The following is a 24,267-nucleotide window of genomic DNA, read 5'->3' on the forward strand; positions in this document are numbered from 1 at the left end:
TTCCTGTCCCTCAGGGCTCATTACCACGCCCCCCCCCCCCCCCCCCCCCCCCGCCATTTGCTCTCTTAGCACCTTATGCTTACTCTTGTCAAGGCATTCAGTTTACCCTGTCAAGTTTGCCTGTCTACTCGGTCCTCTCTTCAGAGACTGTGAATCCCCAGAGCAGAGGAACTATGGTTTATCTATCACTTTATCCCTCATAACAGTTACAGTGCTTAACACATAGGTGTTCAGTAAATATTTATTACAGTAATAAGTGAATGGATGAAAGATGAATAAAGCACTTTGATGATATAGTCATATAGCATAGATGGTGGATTTGGGAGTCCATCCACTATCAAACTATTTGGTTCAGAGGCGGTCACTGATCTTGTATTCTTTCTTGAGGGACTTACGTATAATGTGGATATTTGATATATGGGAACCATAATGTGTAAATATCTTAAGTTCAGCCATTGGGAATTATGAGAGCTTTAGGCAATCGTGAGGGAAAGATATGAGGATGACATAGAAGGCCCTTGATAAGCATTCCCAGCATAACTATACAAATGGAAGAACTTCTAAAGCAGTACTCTTCCCTGAAGGAGCATGGATGGTGGGCAGTTAAAAATAGCAGATGTCACTATAAATGTCCACACCCTTGGTTATTATGAGTACTAAAAGTTTTAATATGTGTTAACTGCTTAGTTGACATCTGAGTATAGCAAGTATTTAATAAGTGGTAAATGTTATTAGTAAGCATGATTCTAGAAAGTTCAAATATCTTCTCAAGAGTACTAACTTTTCCTTTTCTCTAAGGATTATGAGTAATTATGAAAAATGGTTATCATTGTAGGAAACACACACAAACTGGTAATACTACTGTATTTTATTTAAAGATAAAATTCCGTAGTTCCATTCTATTCATAATAATTACATCCTGATTCTGTATGTGTCTGCAATAGTGAAACATAATTCACCAGTCATGGGAACCAATAGTCAAAGAGTGTGCCTTTTTCCCCAAAGTTCAGAGTTAGACCCTGCATTTACTTCTATGTAGGGAAAGAGACAAGAAAATTAAAGAGCTACTAAAAGAAAGCCTTGGGTTTTCCAAGAGTAATTTTGGATCATATTGTCATTACTTTAGGAGGTGATTCTAAGTACATATGATCCCAAAACTCTGGTTTGTAATTTGGGGATTTTTTTTTAATGTCAGGGATAGGAGTAGTAAAAAAAAAATTTTTAATCCCTAAATATACTGTTCTAAATCCTGAGTCCTTTGCAAATCAAAGCTTACTGCCCCTGGCAGAGCCAGGATTTCTGAAACCACAGTGTTCTGTGGCAGGCGTGGTAGCATTGGATGCCAGGTTCTCCAGGCAAACATTGGTTACTGCGTTGGGCAATGAGGGGATTGAGATGTTTGTTATGGCTTTGGGAATTTCATTGGCAGTGGCTGTAATTGGTGATGATGGGGTCTGAGGGACCGAAAGGAAGGGGCTGACTTCACATAAAACCCACACAAATTGTCTGGACCCAGAGCCATGGGAAACAGATTATCTTCCAGTGATTTTTAAGCTCTCTTGGCATCTCTATGAGTGTATTTTTCTTTATCACTCTTCATGACAGATGCAACCAGAGGTGATGAATGAAAGTGGAGTTAATGAATTATCAGTAAGAAAGAATAGTTCTTTTTTTCAACGTTTTATTTATTTTTGGGACAGAGAGAGACAGAGCATGAACGGGGGAGGGACAGAGAGAGAGGGAGACACAGAATCGGAAACAGGCTCCAGGCTCTGAGCCAGCAGCCCAGAGCCTGACACGGGGCTCGAACTCACAGACCGTGAGATCGTGACCTGGCTGAAGTCGGACGCTTAACCGACTGCGCCACCCAGGCGCCCCAGGAAAGAATGGTTCTAAAGGGGATGAATATTTGGAGATAGAATGCATAGGTGGATGGAAACTTTATTTAAACTAGGAATGGCAACTAGGCTTGGCATTGCTGTTATTGATTGATTGATTGATTGATTGACTTAGTCTTAGCTAATATTTACTTATTTTATTTAAAATTTATTTATTTTGAGAGAGGGTGTGCACACTCGTGCAGGGTAGGGCCAGAGAGAGAGGGAGAGAGAGAATCCCAAGCAGGCTCTGTGCTGTCAGTGCAGAGTCTGACGTGGGGCTCGTTCTCACTAACAATGAGATCATAACCTGAGCCAAAATCAAGAGTTAGACACTTAACCACCTGAGCCACCCAGGCACCCTGCTTCTACTTACTGAGTGTATACCATATGCCAGGAACAGAGCTTCGCTTTTAACTTGTCACTTAAATTGATGACAAGACACTATGTTTATCCCAATTTATAGATAGAAACATTGAGGCTTGGAGAAGGGAAGTAACTCAACCCCTGGTCACTGACTATAAGTGTAGGAGCTGAGAGTCACAGCTGTGCTCAGTGAAGAGTCAGTCCTGCTCACTCTGTGGTCTGCTAGACTGCCTGTCATGGACCCTCCTTGAAGTCTAGCCACTATTAATAGGAACTACTGGTAAAACGTACTTCTGTTTCTGGAGGAACATTGTATTCATCCATATTCATATAGAAGATCAGCAGAAATAAAATCTCTGGGAAGTAAGACACAGGGTCAGTTTACTGGGGATAAAGGAAGTAGAAATGTGGAAGAGTGTATGTGTGGGGTGTACATTGGTGGTTGAGCCCCATCTGGGGGACACAAGTGGAGGTGAAGATAGGGAAAGAGAGTGCTGGGGACAGTGTCACCCAAAACACGGTAGCGGGGAGAACTTGTGCAGTACTAGAGGAGGCAGGGGAAAGCTGAGGGGAAAATAGTAAATATCTTTCAACCTCAGAGTCTGGAACTCTTCCTGAAAAGAAACTCTATGTCATATCTTTGGCTCATCAAAATGGCTACAACTTTCTTATAATTGTTAAAAGTTTCCATTAATGTTTCACTAATGCCTTTTTTGGTTTCTATTGGAGTTATGCATTGCTTTCTCACATTCTGAATGACCTTAAATTTTATTGCCTGGCTTTCAGTTCTTGGGATGAGTTCACTAGATTTTCATTTAACCCACTAGCGTTCACTCAGTACTAGGAACCTACGCTAGTTATGCCACATACAGGCCATTCTGCAAGGTCCTTATAATGAAGTCACCAACAAGTATAATTGATTATACTTTTGAAGTGTGTTCTAGGCCTCTTTTTTATTACCATCCTCTGAGGAATTTTTTAAACAATCTTTTTTTTTCCCCTAATTGCCCTCGTCCCATAAAATTTTAATACCACAGATATACTGTCTATTTGTTTAAGCACTGTGGGCTTTTTGGCAGGTCAGAAACCATTTTAATACCTGAGATCCATCCCCCCTACACACCCAAAACAATTTTTGCTTCCTTGAGGGAGGTCTTCCCTCCATGCACAACTCATGCTTTAGAACTATCAAAGAATGATTGTGACCCTTGCAAAAATGCTGTTTGCCTCTTTTGATTGCCTCTGCATTTGCACAGTTGACATGTGTTCCCTTACCACTTCCCTTCCCTCAGTAACTGTAAGTGGGCCCTGTACAGGCCCACACACACCGGGAAACTCCCAAGGAGGTGTGCTCACCATCTCTGTCTCTACTGCAAAAACATGGTGGCTCTAGGACACAACTGCCAGTTTGGATTTGCTGGAAGTGAAATGCACACTTCAGTACTGTCTAATTGAAAAAAAAAATTATGTTTGAAAATCCTTTTTTCTATTTACTTGGAGGAGGAGCAGGGGTTGAAGTATCTCCCTGTCCAATGTAGAATCAAGATCAATGACATGGTTTAAGGCACCTCTCTACCACTGTCAATTAAGCGAAATCAATTACCTAGTGTGGTTTTTCTACTAATCTTTGTTGTGCCCAGTAATTCTATGCTTAGCATGTGTACTTCAAAAAGGATGTTGTCTGGAAATACTAAGCATATCGGTTGTCGTGTTCATTTCTTTGCTAGGACTGCCATAACAAAGTAGCACAGACTGAGCGGCTTAAACAACAGAATTTTATTTTCTCACAGTTGTGGAAGCTGGAAGTTCAAGGTCAAGGTGTCAGCAGGGTTGTTGTTTTTTTCTGAGAACTCTTTTCTTGGCTTATAGATGGCTGTCTTCTCCCTGTGGCTTCACACAGTCATCCCTCTGTGCATGTCTGTGTCCTAATTTCATCTTTTTATTAAGGACCCCGGTCATATTTGATTTGGCTTACCCTAATGATCTCATTTTAACACAGACCCTATCTCCAAATATTTGTCATATTCTGAGGTACTGGGGGGCTTAAAACTGCAGTGTTTTAATTTTGTAAGAGTTCAGTCCATAATTAACATCATGTAAGAAGAGGTGTAAAAGAAGTCTATGTGAGCCACAAGTACAGACTTTGACTAAGCTATATCTGTTCAAATCCTATTTCTTACTAGCCGTGTGTCCTTTCTGAACTTCAGTTCTCCTTAAAAGTATAATAATTATATCCATCCCAAAGGATTGTTGTGAGAATTATATCTAATCAATTAATAATAACTGTAATAAATATATATACATGTCTAGCTCAGCATCTGGCTTGTAATTGCTTTTCCTCTTGAATATGGATTCAGACTTCAGTGCACTGAGAATAATAAAATCAGCAAGTCAGTTAACATTATTAATATCAAGGTGGGAAAGAAATGAGCATTTATTGAACAACTGTATATTGAGTACTCTCATGCACATAGTAGGACATAAGATCTGTAGATTAATTATTCAGTAGTATTTATTGTGCCTGCAATATGTATCAGGTACAGAAAATAGTCTTCTCATCTCCTGTATCGCAAAGGCCCTTCCTACTACCTATACATACAGTTTTCTGTATTTCTTGCAGCAGATTCCCTGGCACTGGGGAGTTTCTGCAGGATCGAATAGAAAAAAGAAAATGTTTCAAATTGAGTTACTATTGTTGCAACTACATTTTTTTCTGCTGTCCTCAGAAACAGCCCTACCTGTGTCCAGAGGCTGTCATGTGGTATTTCTCTGCTGGCCTACATTACTAATTCAGTTAATTGCAGCAATTACACGAAGAGATCGCTGCTAGCGAGAAAAGCCATTATACTGTTCCTGAACAGACTGCATTCCTCAGCATTCATTAATTATGCCAGCCTATAGATTCACAACCACCAAATCATGCACTTGAGACCACACGCCATATGCATTGAAACCCTCTCAAAGCTCGCAGTGCCTTTCCGTGCTGGCTTGCACTCGTGTATTGTCCAAAATTTGCATAGCCCTTCTCCTGCCCTTTGGATTCTCAAAATTGAAATTACAGTCAGAAATAGAGTTAGGCTGTACAATGTGACTTATGGGGATGGGATGATCTTGAGCCTCCTGGAACCACTCTGAGTCTTTCACCTCCTCATAAAACCCATACAGGTTGTCTGACCCCATAACCATTCACAGCCACACAAGAGTTTAAAATTCTTTATCCTACAGCATGCCCTCTTTAGAGAAGAGAAAGAGTAATAATGATGGAAGGCAAGACATAGTGATAAGTCTTTGATGCTTTTGTTCATGGGTTTCCTTATCTCTCTCTCTCTCTCTCTCTCTCTCTCTCCTCTCTCTTCCCCCACCCCATTATTTTTCCTTTGACTCGCACAGCCAACATCAGATGACCTTGTTTCATCTGCTGAATGTTCAAGCGATGATGAGGACTTCGTTGAGTGTGAGCCGAGTACAGGTAGGTTAGGTCAGTCTTGTTTTGCTTGCTTTCTTTTTACATTTGCAAAAAACAATACATACATATATGTGAATATACATGTGTTTTATATATATATTATAGTGTGTTAATGTGTGTATTTCCTGTATCTATATATGTATAAGCATACATATATAAATATTCATATATAATCAAAAGCATCAAATCCCATGGAAGGAGCAGATAAGATCCCAGGGAAATTTAAAGTTATTTCCTGAAAACTAAAGAAAAAGCCATGGTGTGCCGCCTAACTTTGAGCAATCAGACACCCAGCTTAACTATGGGAACAAGAAAAGTACAGCAGCCACTGGCAGTTATGAAATTGACAGGGTGTGGGATCATGAAGATGTCTATACAGAAATAACATCAAAACACCATGAACCCAAAGTGGAACTATAAAGGTAATTTAAGCCTCGTGAATTGTTCTGAGTCTGCATGGCAAACAAAACCGGAAGCCAAAACCAAACATAAATAAATAAATAAATAAATAAATAAATAATAAATACATACATACATACACACATACATACATACATACATTTTCCATGGGATTTCAACAGCAGTTAACATGGTATTTATACTAATTTTGTTCATTGTGCGTTTACAGAAATTGTGCAGTATTATAGCTTAGTAAAAACAAAATTAGTACTGAACCATGCCATGTCAATAGCTGAGATGCTTCAAAATGTATCTATTGTGCTGAAGTTGAGAGTTGGCAACTTGATGCTTCAGTGTGTTCCCCATTTGCACCCAGATACATTTTGATCTTTTTATGGTCTTTCTTTATAGTGAGCTATATATGATATAATGTCCAGCAGGCAACTGCAGTCCCTGATTATTTCCTATCAATTTTTCCAAGTCGTCTGTTTTGAGACTTGCTATAAGTTAAACATTTATATATATATATAATAGAGAACAGATATCATCGAATTTCTGTGTATGTTTAATAGAGTTAAAAGCTAGAGTTGGGTCAAGATCTTATTTCTGCAAAGGCTAAGAGAAATAGAATATTCTAGTTGATTCTTTGGTTTGCTTGATTTTTTTTCTTTTCTTTAAAAAAAGAGGTGAGCCATTAAACATTTTCTTTTGCTAATTCTGGAGAAATTCAAGGTTTGTGAAAAAAAATAATATAACCAAAGAAAAAACCTTCCAATTCTTACCCCAAGATGATTTACATTTTCTCAAATTTTGTTGAAGGACTGACTGGTGTCTTGCAAGTGGCTTTGAATCCAGGAAGTTCTGTGGGTTCCAATTTTTAGCATTACATAGGGATATAATAATAGGTAGGACCTTTGCATTTTGGAGTGTGACCTGTTTCTTTGGGAGCTCAGTTGTGTAGAAGGAAAGCAACTGTGGCCTGGTGGTCAGATTTTTTTTTTCCAGATTATTAGACAATAATGTACTACATGAGGCTTTAATAATACTGGAGGTTAGATACATCCAGTCTATACCAGAACTTGGACACCAAGTTTTTATTCACTCATTAATTCATGCATTCATTCATTCAGTATTTCTGAGTGCTAGAGCAGGGTACAGTGTATCTCTAGAATTGAGGCCCTCCTGTTCTAATAATTTTCATAAATGAGCTCTTGGAAAGTAGAATTAGGAGCTTTGCTACCTAAATTACCTCTCCAAAATAATTCAGTTCAGCAAGTATTTTTTGAGTTAACTGTGTGTTAGGCATGTGCCCCGTCTCAGGAATTCAGATATATATATGACATGTTCCCCAATACATATGTTAAGTTAACTGATTTCATGGCCAATAGTTTCAGATATCTAGACTTTAATTTGGATTTTTCTATTTATCCTTTCTCTGGTTTTCTTGCTTTCATAGCAGAGATATCTGTATATATGCAACAATGTTGATCAAACCTTTATATTTTAAGTCTTCTCATAAAAATTAAGACTTGACCATTCCGAAATATTACCCCTGTCTTCCCCTACTACTTCCCTGCCTCTTATGCTACATCATTTCCATAGCAACCTCCATAACAAAACAGAGGGGGTTTCCAGATCTGATTCATGAGTACAGCTTCCCAGGTTGTGGGTGTATATTGCCATTTGGTATTGAACTTGAACAGGCCCACACTTGAATGGCCCCAAGCTAAGTCCATTTGCTTTTTTAGTGGCTGCACAGGTGTTTCATCTGATTCAAAAGCAGAGGACAGAAATTCAATGCCAGCATTTCTTGAGTAATATAATTACATGGGGCAGGTGGGAGATAAAAGCTGTTTTTAAAACAATCTGTTGTGTTCTCTGAGGGGATGTAGGAGGGGACATATAAATAAAGTAGGTGACAGAGTGTTTACCCTGAAGGAGCTAACATGTAGCTCTGAGAGACTAATATTGATCCCTTCTGCCTGGGATTATTCAACTCATCACATTTGAAGAAGGAGCATTTCTTCTTTCTAAATTTATTTACTCCATTAAGTATTCCTGATAAGTGATTCAGATATACAGGGAAATATGTCAGAAGCATATTTAATACAGAAAGGAGGTAGATATTCCTAACTGATGTAGAGATTTTACCCTGGAGGCCTGATTAACACTGAGGAAGGTTACATAGAGATACAAAGCCCTCTTCTGCATCCCATGAGAAATATCTCCATAGCCTTCACATCTTCCCAAAACAGTGTGGGTTAAAAATCAGAAAAATGCAAGCCAGTTGTTTCTGGGGCTAGATTTGCCCTGCCTAAAGAGAAATCTTTCATTGCCCATGCAACAACAGATAATAATGGCAATATTTGGATCTCTTCGGCATATATGATTACTCTGAGATTCTGTGTGAATATTGAGATTAAAATTTTGGGTTTGAACATTCTAATTCACTGCCTCAGTTTCTCAAATTTTACTCTTTCCAGGCCTGATGTTTGATGGAAATACACTCAGTTTGGTTAATTACCCAGGCCTTGTTTTATCTTATTTAACAATTACCTTGTCTTCTCTCATTTTGTTGGCAAGTTGAGGATTTTCTAGCTGTCTCAGTTATAAGGCATTTAACTTCTACTGATTCTTTCCTGATTATTTAGGTTCACTAGAAGCTCTTATTTTTCATAAATTTGCATAATTTAGAATTTGCTCTATTCAACAACTTTTGTTTTCATTTGGGCATCAAATTTTAAATGAAATTATTTTTATTTTTAATCTTCAAATCAAAATGGATTTTAAAGCTTCTGGTTTTGAGTCAGATGTAAGCAACTGCCTTTCGTGCCCACAACTCACTTTGGCACTTAGAGATCACGCTCATTTGTGTAGCTTAGTTATATCATCTTGAGGGACCACTTAAATTTTTTTGGACTTTGGCTGATGATAGTTTAGAAACCTTTAGGTCTAATGGGTCTCAAATTTTCTCTGGATGGAATGAGTAAAAAACGAACAAACAAAAAACCCCTGCACCGTTAGAGCCACACAGAGAGTGAAAGCTCAGTTAGTATTTGACTGAATTTATATGACCCTCAACATACCTCATAATCTTACATTAAAGTTGGAGATATTTCTTACCTCTAACTTCATCTGCCTTTAAAGAGCCAAATAAAACCTGTTGAATTATTTAAAATATATGATTCCATGCAAATAAATATCACCCTAACAAAATCCACATTTCTTAAAAAAAATCCTCTACTTTTTATAATGAGTCACAGGTAAAATTACATTTTCTGAACATTTACTTTGAGAAACCAGCATTGAAACTGTGGTAGGTTCCCTTCCCTAAGGAATGTGAGGAGGAAACACACACACACACACACACACACACACACACACACACACACACACACACACACAACCTCAGAGCAACCAGGCTGTAAGAGTGAGCATGTGACCTCCCTCACGACCTTGTAACCTGAGACCACCTAATCAGACTGCATGTTTGTGTGTTCCCATATATGGGAGACAAAGAAATAGAAAATGTATAAAAAACTACACCACATGGTGATTGGGGCTCAGTTCTTCCATATGAACCCAACTGAGACCAGCTGGCATGAGTAAAGTTGCTTCCCAAAAAGAAAAGCCTCAGTGTCATGACCCTCTGTGGGAGAATCCTGGTACAAAAGTTTATAAAATCATAATGAAGGTATTTACATCAAATGAAAATATGCAGAAGAATATTTGAATAGCTATTTCAGGACTTAAAATTGGGGGTTAGGGTTTTAACTTTCCTAATTTGTGCACATGAATTGCATTCCCCACAAAGGAAGTCAGTATCTATTTAATATCTCAGACTTTGTCTTTGCATACAAACCCTTTTTTTCCCAAGCACACTTCTGTTGATATTAAATCATGCTGTAAATTCCTGTTTCATTGTTCTCACCTCTTTGGATCCAACAGCAACAACAAAATAGAGAAGCTGGAGAGGATTTATATGACCACTAGAAAATGGGATTTTTGATAAATGAAATTATGGAAGTCAAATTCCACTTAAGATCTTTAGTAAATTCACATCTGTGATTTAAAATGTGGGAATCAATTCTGAAACATAGAGAAATTGATGAAAGTCACTTCCTAAATGTAAAAAATATCTTCTCTCCCTTCCTGCTCCTATCCCCACTCTCTCCATCTTTAGAAATAGAAAACACTGTATTCTTAGGTGAGCGTTTATATAATTAAAAATTACCAACTTTCTGAATTTAATATATTTATGATCTCAGTATTCTAAAGTCCTGGGGCAGGGGTCACAGAGCAGAGAGAAAAATACAAAGAAATGCCTTTTACACCTGAGAAGTGGGCATGGCAACAATTAGTAACAGTATTGATTTACCCGGCCATTACACAGGGATACATTTTTCTAGTTGTCAATTAGCCAGGGGTCTTGCCTCCACTTTTGTTAAATGTCCTTTGATCAAATCTCAAGGGACAGTACGTCCACCAGAGGGCAGACAGTAAAAGGAAGTAAAGATGAAGCAGATCCATCCATCAATAGACCTGTGCTAAACAATTTTCTTAATGGTTGGATTGAGGGAGATGTTTAAACTATTGGCAGTAATTTGAGATCACAAAATAATTACTTTTCCCAGAGTGGTTCTCAGATGTGTTTTTACTCCTCAAATCTACAGCCCTCACATTTGCATTTGGTGTTATTGCTACTTTGTTCCTCTTTGTTAGTCGCACTATAATATTCAACCCAGTGTGGGTGAAATTTAAATTTGGCAAAACACCAAGAGCATAGCCTTATTTATGTTCTCCAGGTGGAACTGGGTTCTTAATCTTTATCCGTTTGAGACGCCTCAGCATTTATAATAGGAAAATCTGGCGCTGAATTGTTAAAAGTTCACCAAATCCTTAGGTTTTTATTTGCTGAAACACCATGGAAAATGCAGCTGAAATGTTAAGACAATAATAATTTTAGATCAGAAGGATAAGAAGAAATAGAGTCTTATCTTTCAGAATCCATAGTTTAAAAAAAAACTGAATGTGCTGGTCATCGACATTAAATATGATATTTTTAATCTTATATGTGTATAGAAATACATTTTGCCATTAGTGTTTTCAGCAAGCTTGAAGAATTAGCAACTTGCACATTTTATTTGGGTTTTTATTCAATTTTAGAAATATTGTTCCACATGGAAAAATTGGCTCATGACATGATAATTCTATTTACAAATCTTGAATCACCACATGGAAAAATTTTTCTAAAATTAAATGAAATCAAGTGTATAGTAGCATAGTCAACGCATAAATAAAATGCCATAGGAATGTTTGAGCGTCACGTGTCCAGAATCCACTGTGGAGCCCAAGTCCACTTTAAAACACTTCGAATAAAAGGATAATGGGAAGTAATCTCAAAATGGTTTCACTTTTGTTAAGAAGAATGTACACAGATGTTGTTTCGTTAATTTAATTAATCATTGTTGGGTATAGACCTTAGTCACTTTTACATTTGAGTTATAATACATGTCTGGTGTACACAAAGGGAAAGAGTTATTGACATCTTTAGATCCAGGCTAAATTAGGGTAAGAATAGAAATATATAGGAAAGCCTACTAATTGGCTGGTAGGCAATTGATAGCTCAGGCATGATATACAGAAAATATGTGACTCATGGATTGACCATTATCATGGTAACAAAACAGTTATTTTTCGTAACAAAAACAGTAAATCTAATAACCAGAATGATAAAAATAAAAATTCCATTTATCTCCATTACTCAACATTTTGTGGTATGTTGACAAGGGAGGGGAATCAATGAGATCAATGTGTAAGTGTACACATTTCCATTTGAAAGTTTTGGAAATCATTTGTACAATAACTTTTAGTGACTGCTATGGGTAGCCACTAGAATAGGTGATAGGAAAACAAAAATAAGGGGCAGCTGGGTGTCTCAGTTGGTTAAGTGGCCGACTTCAGTTCAGGTCGTGATCTCGCGGTCCGTGAGTTCGAGCCCTGCATTGGGCTCTGTGCTGACAGCTCAGCTCAGAGCCTGGAGCCTGTTTCAGAATCTGTGTCTCCCTCTCTCTGACCCTCCCCCGTTCATGCTCTGTCTCTCTCTGTCTCAAAAATAAATAAACGTTAAAAAAAATTTTTTAAATAAAAAAAAATAAGACATAACACCTCTAGGAGTTCATAGTCTTTTAGGGAAGACAGATACAAAAATAAAGGGAATAAAAAGGAAAGAAGGGAAAGGGAAGAAACAGTGTGGACGATGAATGGAAATTCCTAGAATGTTATCCAAACTCAGAGGAGATGTTGCTAATTCAGCGATAGCATACCCCATCTAAGGATGGGCAAGAAAAATCATAGAAGATGATGCCAGTGACAGAATCATTTAACCCCAAAGATCATTCTTTTGTATCTTAGTTTGGGGGCACAGAATTTCAGATTCACTATGATTGAGAAATTAGTACAGTTCAGTAATAAACTTCTCTTTGAACACATGTACAGTATGGTGTAGGTCCAGGGCTTCTTAGGTAGTAGGGTAAGGATGGGCATGGCTAAGGGAGCATTCCAAGACAAACTCATGAGAACTTCCTGATTTCAAACGCCAATGCAAGTAGTTGATAACATGTGAGCTTAATGAAATCATTAAGCAAGCGTTCCCCCTGCCCCCACCAACTATCCTCCAAATTAATAAAGAGGGATTGGGTTTCTAAAGAAAGTTTTTTATGAGTTTTTCTTTGTTTTTGTTCTGCATTTTTTCTCCCATAAGTCCTAGTATATATACTGTGTGTATATATATATATATATTTATATATAATATGTGTGCATACTAAATATATAGTGCCTATCCCTCCATATATATGTAGACACAGTATAAGTGATATTAGACTAATGTAAACAGAGATTAACAACAGTCCCTGCCATCAGTCATGTGTTTACACAGAAATTCACACCATCATCTTTACATCAGCCAACATAGACATGCATGATACTGTTTTAACTTGGCAAACAAAGCATGTGAACTTTTCTTTGGGTTTTATTTCCTTCTGTATCATAATTACAGTGATGACTACATAATTCAGTTATCCTTGGGAGGGGTGGAGAGAAAAAATTATACAGATATATCTATCCATATATGCACATTCCTGTGTATATATATAAATAGATATATACCTTGTATATATTTGAAAAGCATTTTCTGCTGTTTTCACCTCATCTTGTGCCGCATGAATTTTTGGTGTTCAATTTATTTTGTTTTGATTCATATTTAGTATTTTGGTCATTATGGCTATGTTAAACTCATTGCTATATTTATTAGTAATTATAATCATTTTTTTAAATACTGAGAGATATATACATATACAAAACAAACAAGGCAACAAAATCTTTTCTTGCCATCCTAATCTCTAATTTCTCCCCCTTCAGCATATCCCTCCAGTATTTATATTTATGTTCAAAACAAACCCCAGCAAATCCAAGAAAGTTGTGTACAAAAGAATGAAACATTGTGTTTTCTTCTTCTTCCTCCTATACATATTTTTTGCTTTAATTTCCTTCCTTTTCCCTTTTCATTTTTCCCCATATCTGCACAGGCCACTTGCCTTTACTCCCCACCCCCCTTAAGACCATGTAATTAATTGAAAGGAGGACAGATGAGCCAGAAAAAAACATAAAATAAAAAAAGAAAGAAAAGGAAAGGAAAGACAGACAGACATCCAGATACAACAGAGAAACACATCCCTGTCCACAAATTTCAGATGGCATAAAAAGAATTTTATTGCAGATGTAGAATATTTGTTGTATCTTTTATTTCTGGACAAGCCCAGGATCATTGTGTGGCATGCAGTGACAGTTTTGTAGCTAATCAACTAACCATGGCCTTCATCACCAATGCATGGCTGTAACGATGCCATCTTGTGTTTCATCCAAGTGACACATCCAGGCTAACCCAGCAAGTCCAGTTGTATGAATTGTGGGGGTAACTTTTGTAGTTATAATTTCACGGGTTCTCGTTTTTATTATTTCCATTGGGTCACGGCGGCCCATGAGCTGCTCTCACGACACATCTGTATGCTTTTGTTCTTGTGTTTGCTTTCCTCAACACAGCAGTCAGGCATGTGTCTCTTGTCTGGCACATCTGTCTTGCCATCTTGTCTTGGAGTCCACTGTTATGCTGTCGTTCTGTGATTCTGTTCTCTGTTTGTAACATGTGGTTTGAAATGCCCTCCCTTTATTTCTCACTCCTCTATTGTTTCTACTTTGAACCTTACCCCTAGGGAACTTCACAAAGGAGCAAAACAAATTTGCAGTCGAAATGTAAGGCTGATAACTGTGGTTTGCATCTGGAAGTCATAAGTTGCACTTTTTACCTGGCTAAGGGGGCAAAACTTATAGTGGGAAACTGCTAATGATAATAGTCAAACAACCATCCAATCAACAACAATAAGAAACCCTTGTTGATTTTTTTGACATAATTAAATGGGCTTACTGTTAAAGAGATTCCATGTAAGAGCTGATTTTCAAAGAGTTTTTCTATTGATTATCAATCTGCTAGTTAAACCTTGTCTTCAGGAAGAGATCAACAGAAAAGTTTCTCAAAAAGTGCTAGTAAGGGAGCATCATCATCACTTCTTCTACATAGAGCAATGCTTGTTCCTGAATTGGTAAGGAAGTTTTGGAAATCTGAATGTGTTTTATAATGAAATTCACTTATTTTTATATATTTTAACCTAAAATGTAAATGTGTTTGGCAACTGGAGGGAGAAAAAAAAAAGCTTCTTAACTCACTGGTTCTACCTCATGCATATTTTGAAGTAAGATTACCTTTTGGTCTTTCAGAGTCAGATATGATATGTATTTTATATTATTTTTTAATTCATGGAAGCATTATAGAGCCAACACTTCAACTTAGACCCAAATCCTTTCTTTTCCCAAAGAACACAACATACATAATAGTTTTGTTTCTGAGAATAGACTGTGAATTTCTTGAGACAGAAGTGGAAGAAAGTGCCCAGTGACTTATTCAGGTGCTGGATTATACTTCTGGTGATCCAGGAAATTTGCAGGATGACTTGGAATGATTTGGTTTTCTTGACACTAGCATGAGGAAAATGAATCTTTGTAATAGGCTCACCTCCTTATTTATAAAGGTTGAGCAAGAGAATATAAAATAGGTATACCATAGATTCATAGATTAAAGACTTTAAAAATAGTTCTAAGATTTCTAAAAATCCCTATTTCTAATCTGGACAAGAGAAAGCATTTCAAGGCAGGTGGTTTTATGAGATGTTTCAGTCATCTTAGGGTAGCTCTGTGCTGTTCTTTAGGGGAAGAGGACTGAGCACCATAAAGTAAGAACTTCTTAATAAAGACAGGAAGGGAGAGAGGGAAGAAGGAAAAGAGAGAGAGAGAGGAGGAGGAGGAAGGGAGGGGCATTCATGATGAACGAGGTAAAGCACCTTGTACATGTTAAGAAACAGCACACACACAGACACACACAGCCCTAATTTGTTGTGTCTGTAGTGTACAATATTCCCACCATGGCTAACATCAAGCCAAAAATATGACACCTCTAAACAGAGAACTACTACATGAATATATAGTATTTTCACTAAATAGATACTACAGATATCAACCATCTCAGGGGCATAGATAACAGTAAAATGTGGTAACATACCTAGGAAGTAATGAGTTTAAAGTTTTTATTACCTTTGTTTTTAACATAATGTACTTGTCTGCAATTTTATATACTTTGATTTTTGATGATGGCTGTTAAACAACCAACTTGCAAATTACCTGAAAATGTGCTAGTAATCAGCTGTCACGAGCTGGTTTGCATCCCACTGGCCCAGGTGCCATGCTGGGGGCATTCAAACACCATATTTATTTAAAATGTTTTTAAGTTATTATGAGTGGGAGACTATTAGGGCCATCTTACAATTGAGAAAATCAGCACTCAGAAACTTTGTTTTTCCAAGATTGCATTATCTGCCCATAGTGGCAGAGGTAAGATTCAAATCCAAATGTGTTTGAAAATGGATGCATTTTATTTCTACCACAGTGTGCACAGAGGATCAGGATTAAACGCTTATTAAAACACTAAATTTTGGAACTATCATGTGCTCATTTGTGGAGCATTCACTAGTATTGTTTCCTGAAAACAGAGTTGCCAAATATCCTCCCTTAGTAACTGAAGATGAGCAAGATATTTCTTAGGTTTGCTAATCTTGTTTCCTGAGCTTTAGAAAAAATACAACAGGCGTGCCTGGCTCAGTCAGTTAAGCGTCCCACTCTTGGTTTCAGCTCAGGTCATGATCTTGTGGTTCTGTGAGTTAGAGCCCCACATTTGGCTTGTGCAGACAGCACAGAGCCTGCTTGGAATTCTGTCTCCCTTTCTCTCTGCTCCTCTCCTCTCCTCTCTCTCTCTCTCTCTCTCTCTCTCTCTCTCTCTCTCTCTCTCTCTCTCTCTCTCTCTGTCACACACACACACATAAAGAAATAAATAAACATTTTAAAAAGACTATAACAGATGCATTTCTTAGTGCATAATTATAATCTCCAGCATGATTCCATGAGTCAGTTGTTATGATTTTGTAACTTTTAGAACATAATGAACTTTATTTAGTTATAGTATTTGAGGCATGTTAATTAACCAAGTGCACAGTAAAATATATCATTGCCCTTTACTTCCACATTTTCTCCTAGAGTAAAGTAGTATACTGACACTTAAAACAGCATGAGAACCATTGTATTGCAGAAAATATTGAAGCTTAAAAAAGTCATTTTCCTGTTACATACTTAATCATTGCTTTGTAAAAGAGTTTGAGAGACCTAGGAATTAAAAAGGAAAAGAGTTGGATCTTATTAGTCCTTCTAATTTGATGAAAAAAATTCTCTGATTGGGTTTCCGATAGTGCAGTATTTTACTCTGATTTGATGTCAAGTTTAGTTGCCCTGTGGTCTGACTTTCAGTGACAGTATACACAATATTGAATAAAGTCCCCTTAAGTGATTTCTAGGCCTTTTCCTCTAGGTTTGCCATTGCTACATCTTTGTTCCTTCATTCAGTAAGTACTCCTTGAACACTTAAGTAATGGTCAGGCATGGTCCTAAGTATTTTATATTTTTAAATTCTTATACCTCATAATAAGCCTGTGTGGGGCTATTGTTGTTGTTTTTATTTTAAAGATGAATAAACTGGGCACAGAGGAGCTAACCAAATTGTCTAAGGTCACCCAGCAAAGAAGTACAAGAAATGGGATTTGAACCCAAGCCAGCTGGCCTGCAAGTTCACACACTGCTCACTATGCTATACTCTTATTATGTAGCACTTGCTCTCCGTTAACCCGATATATGACAGTGCTACCTGCTTCCTGCATAACAATGAAAGAAAGTTTGTATATTGAGTATATTAAGTGGTTGGGTAATACTGGTTAAACAGATTAGTTACTGTGTATCTCAAAGGCTTCAAAAACATTGCTTGATTGGGGTTAGGAAATTGCTCAGTTATGATTTATCCACACAGCTGTGGTTGAAACAACTTACCTGGTTTCCTGTGAGGTGGAATGGTTCCAATATTCAGGATAAATACCATCACTTCTGTGAGGTTATCCTGTCTTGATTTGCCTATGTAACATTTTGTGCAGTGCGCTTCTCGCTCATTACTCATCAGCAGCCCTGCTTAACACATGTGATCAGACAACAGCCCCTCCAAGAACACAGGCTCTCAGTGAGAGTTCTGGTAAGATGCTGTATTTTCTTTATTTCAGAAATAATTATGTTCCTTGGAGGACAGTGCTTTCGATGTTACAGCTAATAGAAAGCAACAAAATCCACGAACATGGACCTCAGAGGACATCTTTCTTACCTTACTTAGCACCTTTTCTGTTTTAAATCCACCTGTTTATCATCTCTTTCATTTTTTTCTCATGTTCTTACAGTATGTATCTCAAACTATAAAAAACAATCAAAACCAACAACAACAACCAAAAAACCAGAACCAAACCTTTTTGGGGCCCTTACATTTTCTGAAGAAAAGAATCTTAAAAGGGGTTATTAAAAAGAAAGCATCTTTTTCAAGCTGTGCTTGCTTTTATTAGAGTCCTTTCAAGGAAACTAGAGCTTGCCCAAGCATCTGAGAGTCTCATTACAAGTGACATCCTTCCTGACCAGTTCTGAAGCCAGATTCGAAACCAGAAAATGTGTGCAGTTGAGATTGCTTGAGTAATCCTCTATTGTCCAGTGCCATGGCCGTCTTAGTTTGGAAGCCAAGAGACACCCTTTATACAAAAAGATAATGAGAGTTGGCAACATTGTATTGCTGAGTGTTCCAACTGGTCTGATCAATCACCCAGGGCAAAGGTCAGGTGAACTTTTTTTCTGTGAAGGGCCAGGGAGTAAATATCTTCGATTTTAAGAGTCTTCCCTTACCCATCATAACTATTCGTCCTTGTTGTAACACAGAGGCAGCCACTGACAATAATACATAAATGAACGAGTGTGGCTATGTTTCATTTAAACTTCATTTTTAAAAGCAGTCATCAGACCAGATATGGTAGTTTGCTAAACCCCTGATGTAAAGAAATCTGATAGGCTTCTCATAGTGTGTTTCTCTCTCTCTCTCTCTCTCTCTCTCTCTCTCTCTCTCTCTCTCTCTCTCTCTCTCTCACACACACACACACACACACACACACACACACACACACACACACAATTTCCTAATGTCTATGCATATATGAATCCTTGCTCTTTTTACAGTCAATCCTAACAAATATTTGTTGAGCTCTCCACTAAGTCATGAGAACATGTAGAATACAATAGGACGTTAAGACTCATTGTTTAAGCATGTAATTATCTCAGGGGCACCTGGGTGGCTCAGTCAGTTGAGCGTATGACTTCGGCTCAGGTCATGATCTCACAGTTTGTGGGTTCGAGCCCCGCATCAGGCTCTGTGCTGACTGCTTGCTCAGAGCCTGGAGCCTGCTTCAGATTCTGTGTCTCCTTCTCTCTCTGTCCCTCCCCTGCTCACGCTTTGTCTCGCTCTGTTTCTCAAAAATGAATAAATGAAAAAAAATTAAACATGTAATTAGATATGAAACAGGACAACAAACACACATACACTACCAGGGTCATCTTCCATCAGGTTCATGTTTACTGCATTTCTGGTAAAAGCTTTATGCTTTGCCCTCCCTTTTGCAAATCTATCTTTTGGGCTGGGCGTGGGCTGCCTTCTCCTCTGCTTCCAGCACTCTTTGGCAGAGATTCCTTGAACTCCAGCCCACATACTGTGTCACATCCCAGCAATTCTTCTCCAAACCTTGGCTGTGGGTTATTGAGCTGACAAATGTCTAAATGACTGAGATATGATATTTGCAACCTGCTGAGAACCTCTTCTTTCCCTGTACTTTTTGATTTGTAGCTTTATAAGTTTTACGGAGAAAAGTGAGAAAAATGTTTTTGGTAATACCAGCACTGAATGGGGCAGACAAAATTGAAGGGATGCAATATATAGGATTCCTTCCTGCATCGAGAAGAAAAGCATTTATTTATGTCTTAGCCCTCTGCGTGTCGGAGGTAACAGATTATACAGTGGGGTGCAGAAAGGAGCGTCCTATGTCCTGAGGAGAATAATGTGTTCTATCCACCTGGTATCAGAATAGGTAGGAACACACTATGAAAATACAGTTTCAAAGCCATATTTAGTATGACTGTGAAAGTGACATTTGTGACTGAAGCATTTTATGCATCAGTGTTTTGGCATCTTTAACATTAGAAATCTGTGAAAAACAAATACGAAAAACTCCTGGATGAATATTAGGTAAAATGTGAAGCCAGAATCTACTGTATCCCAAACCCCCAGGGGGAACATAAGATTAACTTTTGGGAACCAGGATGCTTATTAACAACATTAAGAGCTTTCTCCATTATTAGCAAGGCCCCCTGATGTGATATTGTGCCTGGAGTTGTAAGGTCCCAAAATGGCTCAGAAAGAAAACAGAAAACTAAATGAAGAGACAATGCAAGGAGACAAGAAAGATCAAGCCATTAGGAGAGGCTTTGGGGACAGGAAGTGTAGGGATGGGCTTCTAAAGCAACATCATCTGGCATTAGTGTTTTAATAAGACTCTGAGATAAAAAGGATTGTAGAAAACAGAAGTAAAACAAGGGTAAATTAAGGGCATTGATGGATGACCTGATAGGAATGTAACAAAATGAAGTCAACTTCTTCCTCTCCCATTATGTTTGCAGTAGCCTGATACTTTACTATGTGGCTGATTGGTGGGTTTAGTTTTTTGTTAGCTTGCTTGTTTATTTCTTTCTTTACTTATGCTTACGCATTACAAGCTTGCCCCATAAAGCGAAGGGGCAAACAAAGTCGCCAGGAGCCATTTGGGTAATATGAATAGGTGAAGTAGACCAAGTTTCACAGAATCAGCAATAGCAAGAACTCTGATAAACTGCAGAGAGCATGGCCTCATTTAACAGCATTGAAATTGAATATATTAAAAATGTGAAAATAAAAACAGACCCTATGAAAGTCAAAGTACAACAATGACATACATAGTGTTTTTAATCCTATTTTTAAAAATTCCCTCATAAAGTTCGAGGAACATGCTCTCAGTAAGATTTCTGGTGAAGGTATCACTTGGTAACATTGAGTATCAAGTTAAACACAGCAATTCCTCTTCCAAACTCCCATAAGCTAAAGGTCTTTTCCTTATCTTTTTTCCTTTTATTATAATCTTAAAGTCTAGGGGGTGCCTTGGTGGCTCAGTCAGTTAAGCATCCAACTCTTCCTCTCGGCTCAGGTCACGATTTCATAGTTCATGAATTTGAGCTGTGCATCAGGCTCTGTGTTGACCGTGCGGAGCCTGCTTGGGATTCTCTCCCTCTCCCTCTCCCTCTCTCTCTCTCTTTCTCCCCTCCTTGTGCTCCCTTTCTCTCAAAATAAATAAAGTTAAAAAATAAAGTCTACATACCTCTAAGAGTATACACTTGAAGAATTAAGAGTTCATCATAATTATTTTGTTTTAGGTGACAAAACTAAAGCCTACATAGGTAAATTGATTTGCTCAAGGTTACTGAGCTGGTTTTTTGTTGGTTAGAATTAAATCCCGGGTGTCCAAAATCCATAATCCATTCTATTTTACTGATGCCGTGCCGTGTATTAAGGTTAAAAAAGCAAAAAGCTCAAAATTTTATTTTAAACTGAGATAGTATCCAACAGAAAATTCAGAGGATGTGTGAAAACTTGTTTTGTTTTGTTTTTTTCTTCTTACTGGCCATGCAGGGGTCAGCTCTACACCTCTCTATTCTGTTGGTCACTAGAGGAACCAGCTAAAAGATTTTAGACAAATGGTGAAGTAATTAGTGGGGACCAGAAGTGACTTGTGGTACAGACTAAACCAGTGCATGCACTAGTGAGAAGTTGTTCCTTCTGTCACCTTCCTCCACTGAGGACAGATGATTAGGCAAATTGGAGCTATGTTTCCAAAGCTCAAATGTAAAAACCAGTGTCAAGCCATGCCAAAACTTTTGCTCATCCATGGTGAAATGAGAAAAGTAAGGACAGTATATACAGAATTTCCACAAAGTTAAACCTACAGAACTGCCCTATATTCTGAGATTATATCTTCTAGGCTTTGATGGCTAAATCAGTCTTTTGCAAAAATAATGTTTTGTCCCTGTTTGTAACATCTTTAATTAGCAAATGAAAGTTGGCAACTGATGTTAGTCCTTCCCCACAGACTTTTCTTTGTCATTTTAACTGATCTCTTTAAAAACAAATAAACCAACATCCAGGAACCAAAAAATGAGGTTTAAAGTATTATCTATACTGGCACACTAGATTTAATAGATCTTGGAGACTAAAGACCCAAGTCTAAAATTTTATTATGAGCTAGATGATCTGAAGATCAAGCCATTTATTTCACTGAGGCCCCAGGAAGGTATTCTATGCATAGGTCACTTAGATGTGAAGTATTAAGACAGTTTTGATTCCCAACCAAAGAAATAAATGAAAGGCACAAGGTAGAATGGGAGATCCTAAAATATTCCAGAATACTTGTTATGAGAAAACCAAAATCGGTTTATAAGCATAAACAGACTTAAAGAAAAATGGAAATTTTTAAGCACTGGAATCTAGATTGAGAATTTTTTTTGCATCTGAACCTTTCTAGCCGAGTAGAGAGAATGATTTTGCCGAGTTGAATTAGCCTACATTTGAGTTCACATGATCCATCTTTAATGTCAATAGAAGGTCAAAAACCTTAGTCCCCAGCCAAAATAAAAGATATGTTCTATACTAAATACAATTACTGGATTCGTATCTATAGTTCTCATCTCCTCCTACCTTTTCTGTCTCTTGGGTAATCTACACCAATATCCTCTTGCTTAACAAAATTTATTATCTAAATATTGAAAATATTATTTAATATTTAATATTAATTTAGCCTAATAAAAAGCCATGCCAAGTTTACTGAGTGTTTATTGGAAATCAGAGATTTGATGTCCTGAATCAGATATAAGGATTCTATTATCAGTAATAGAATCAACAGTGCTTATGTTTAGGTGGTGGCCCATGGGTGAGTTTTATTTTGTTATTCATACTTCAAAATTTGTACATAGAGTATGTATTACATTTGTTATCAGAAAGCAAGGAATATGTGTGTGTGTATATGTACATATATAAATACATATATTTTATACATATGTATGTATAAAAGAAGTCTGGCAGGGAAATCTTGGGTGGGAAGACTTAGATATAAGAACTCTGCCAGACCATTAATTTGAAAAAATAGTGAATCCTATTTTTCCAGTGAGTTTGAATTACGTTCATGGTGTAAAGCTCTGTAAAGAAAGTTGATGAAGGAATTCAAGACGATGATGATGATGATGGTGATGATGATAGGTAGGACTCTGTATAGCTGAGCATACACCAGTCCTCTGGGATCCATCCTGTTCATCAGGTGACAAATGGTCCATGGATGCACCAGGTGGTCATATAGCAGCAGTAGGCATGAGATAGCCTGTAAATGACCCATTACCAGAAAGTTTAAAATCTGTGCTTGGAAACCAGAAACACAGATGGGACATGAAGTGGCCTTCAACAGACACTTGGGAATATGATTGATTTTGTAACTCAGCCTTTAGGTGCTGTGTACATCCCCACCGCCTAACCACCCACAGTGGTACACCTGCTTGTTAGATGTAATACATCGATGAAAGAATGCAGTTGCAAAGGAGTAATTAAAAACTTTGTATTCCTCTGTCTCTACCTCCCTCTTCTTCCCTCTCTCTCTTGATAGGATGTCCAGAAAATTAAACCAGCTGTAGATTAATTGAGACTCTCTTCCATGTAGGGAACATCTGTCACTGCTGCTACAAAGATTGTATTAACGAATTGAAACATTTGATTACCTTTAATCCAAAAGAATTCAGCAGCCTCTTCAGTCATTTCGTTTATTGGAGTTTTTTGGTGGCTCTTTTTTTTCACGTGAAGCTTATGACTGTAGTCCTTCCCTGAAGTCGTCAGATATTTCAGCAGATGTTGTTTTCCATATCTCTACCCTTTCTCTTGTGAGAAGGGGGAGAAAGCCTCAACAAAAGCAGTTTTGGAGATAGACAGAAAAGGTCTCCTTTATGAACATATTTTTAGAAACAGCTGGTAAAGCAAACGGTCCAAATGTGATGCCTGGAGCATATCTATTCAAACAACAGGGTTGTTTAAAGATAAAAGCAACTACTTTTAAATATCAACATTAGTAGCAATTCCCACACTTATGTTTAAGAAATGGGAGAGCTTGCTAAGACTTTTTGATTTCTATTTTGCTTTCTGGGACAACTTTTTTCATTCTTTTGGTTTTGTTAGTATGTGAATTTATTAAAAGCTTCCTGTCAAATTGTTGAAATTGTGACTATCATCACAGATAAAATATTTTTAAACTTACGTACGATACATTTTTGAAATTTGATTTTATGCTTCTGAGAACGTTCCTTTTTGATAGCATCTATGTGTGGTACAAAAGAATGAAATGGGAAATTGATAATGTACTGAGATTATCATTGATCTTATAACCCATGTTTTGGAAAAAGGCAGTGCTACTAAAGGACAAACATTTGTACTTGTAGCCGTTAAAAAATCTAATTTCACTTTCATTGGCCACA

General features: G+C 37.5%; 1 protein-coding gene across 9 annotated transcripts in view; it reads left to right on the top strand.

The window, feature by feature from the left end:
• The window catches only part of NRXN3 (neurexin 3), a 1,573,300-nt gene that overhangs the window by 1,509,620 nt on the left and 39,413 nt on the right, over positions 1 to 24,267 (top strand). For 5 of the 9 annotated variants that reach the window (XM_042943952.1, XM_042943953.1, XM_042943951.1 and 2 more), the window contains one exon: positions 5,634 to 5,721. In XM_042943952.1, the coding sequence (XP_042799886.1) occupies positions 5,634 to 5,721 (88 nt within the window). The remainder of the gene's footprint in view (positions 1 to 5,633; positions 5,722 to 24,267) is intronic. The other 4 variants (XM_042943954.1, XM_042943957.1, XM_042943958.1 and 1 more) reach the window with 1 other exon arrangement.

The sequence above is a fragment of the Panthera leo genome, chromosome B3, assembly GCF_018350215.1.
Source record: "Panthera leo isolate Ple1 chromosome B3, P.leo_Ple1_pat1.1, whole genome shotgun sequence".
NCBI classification, from domain to species: domain Eukaryota; kingdom Metazoa; phylum Chordata; class Mammalia; order Carnivora; family Felidae; genus Panthera; species Panthera leo.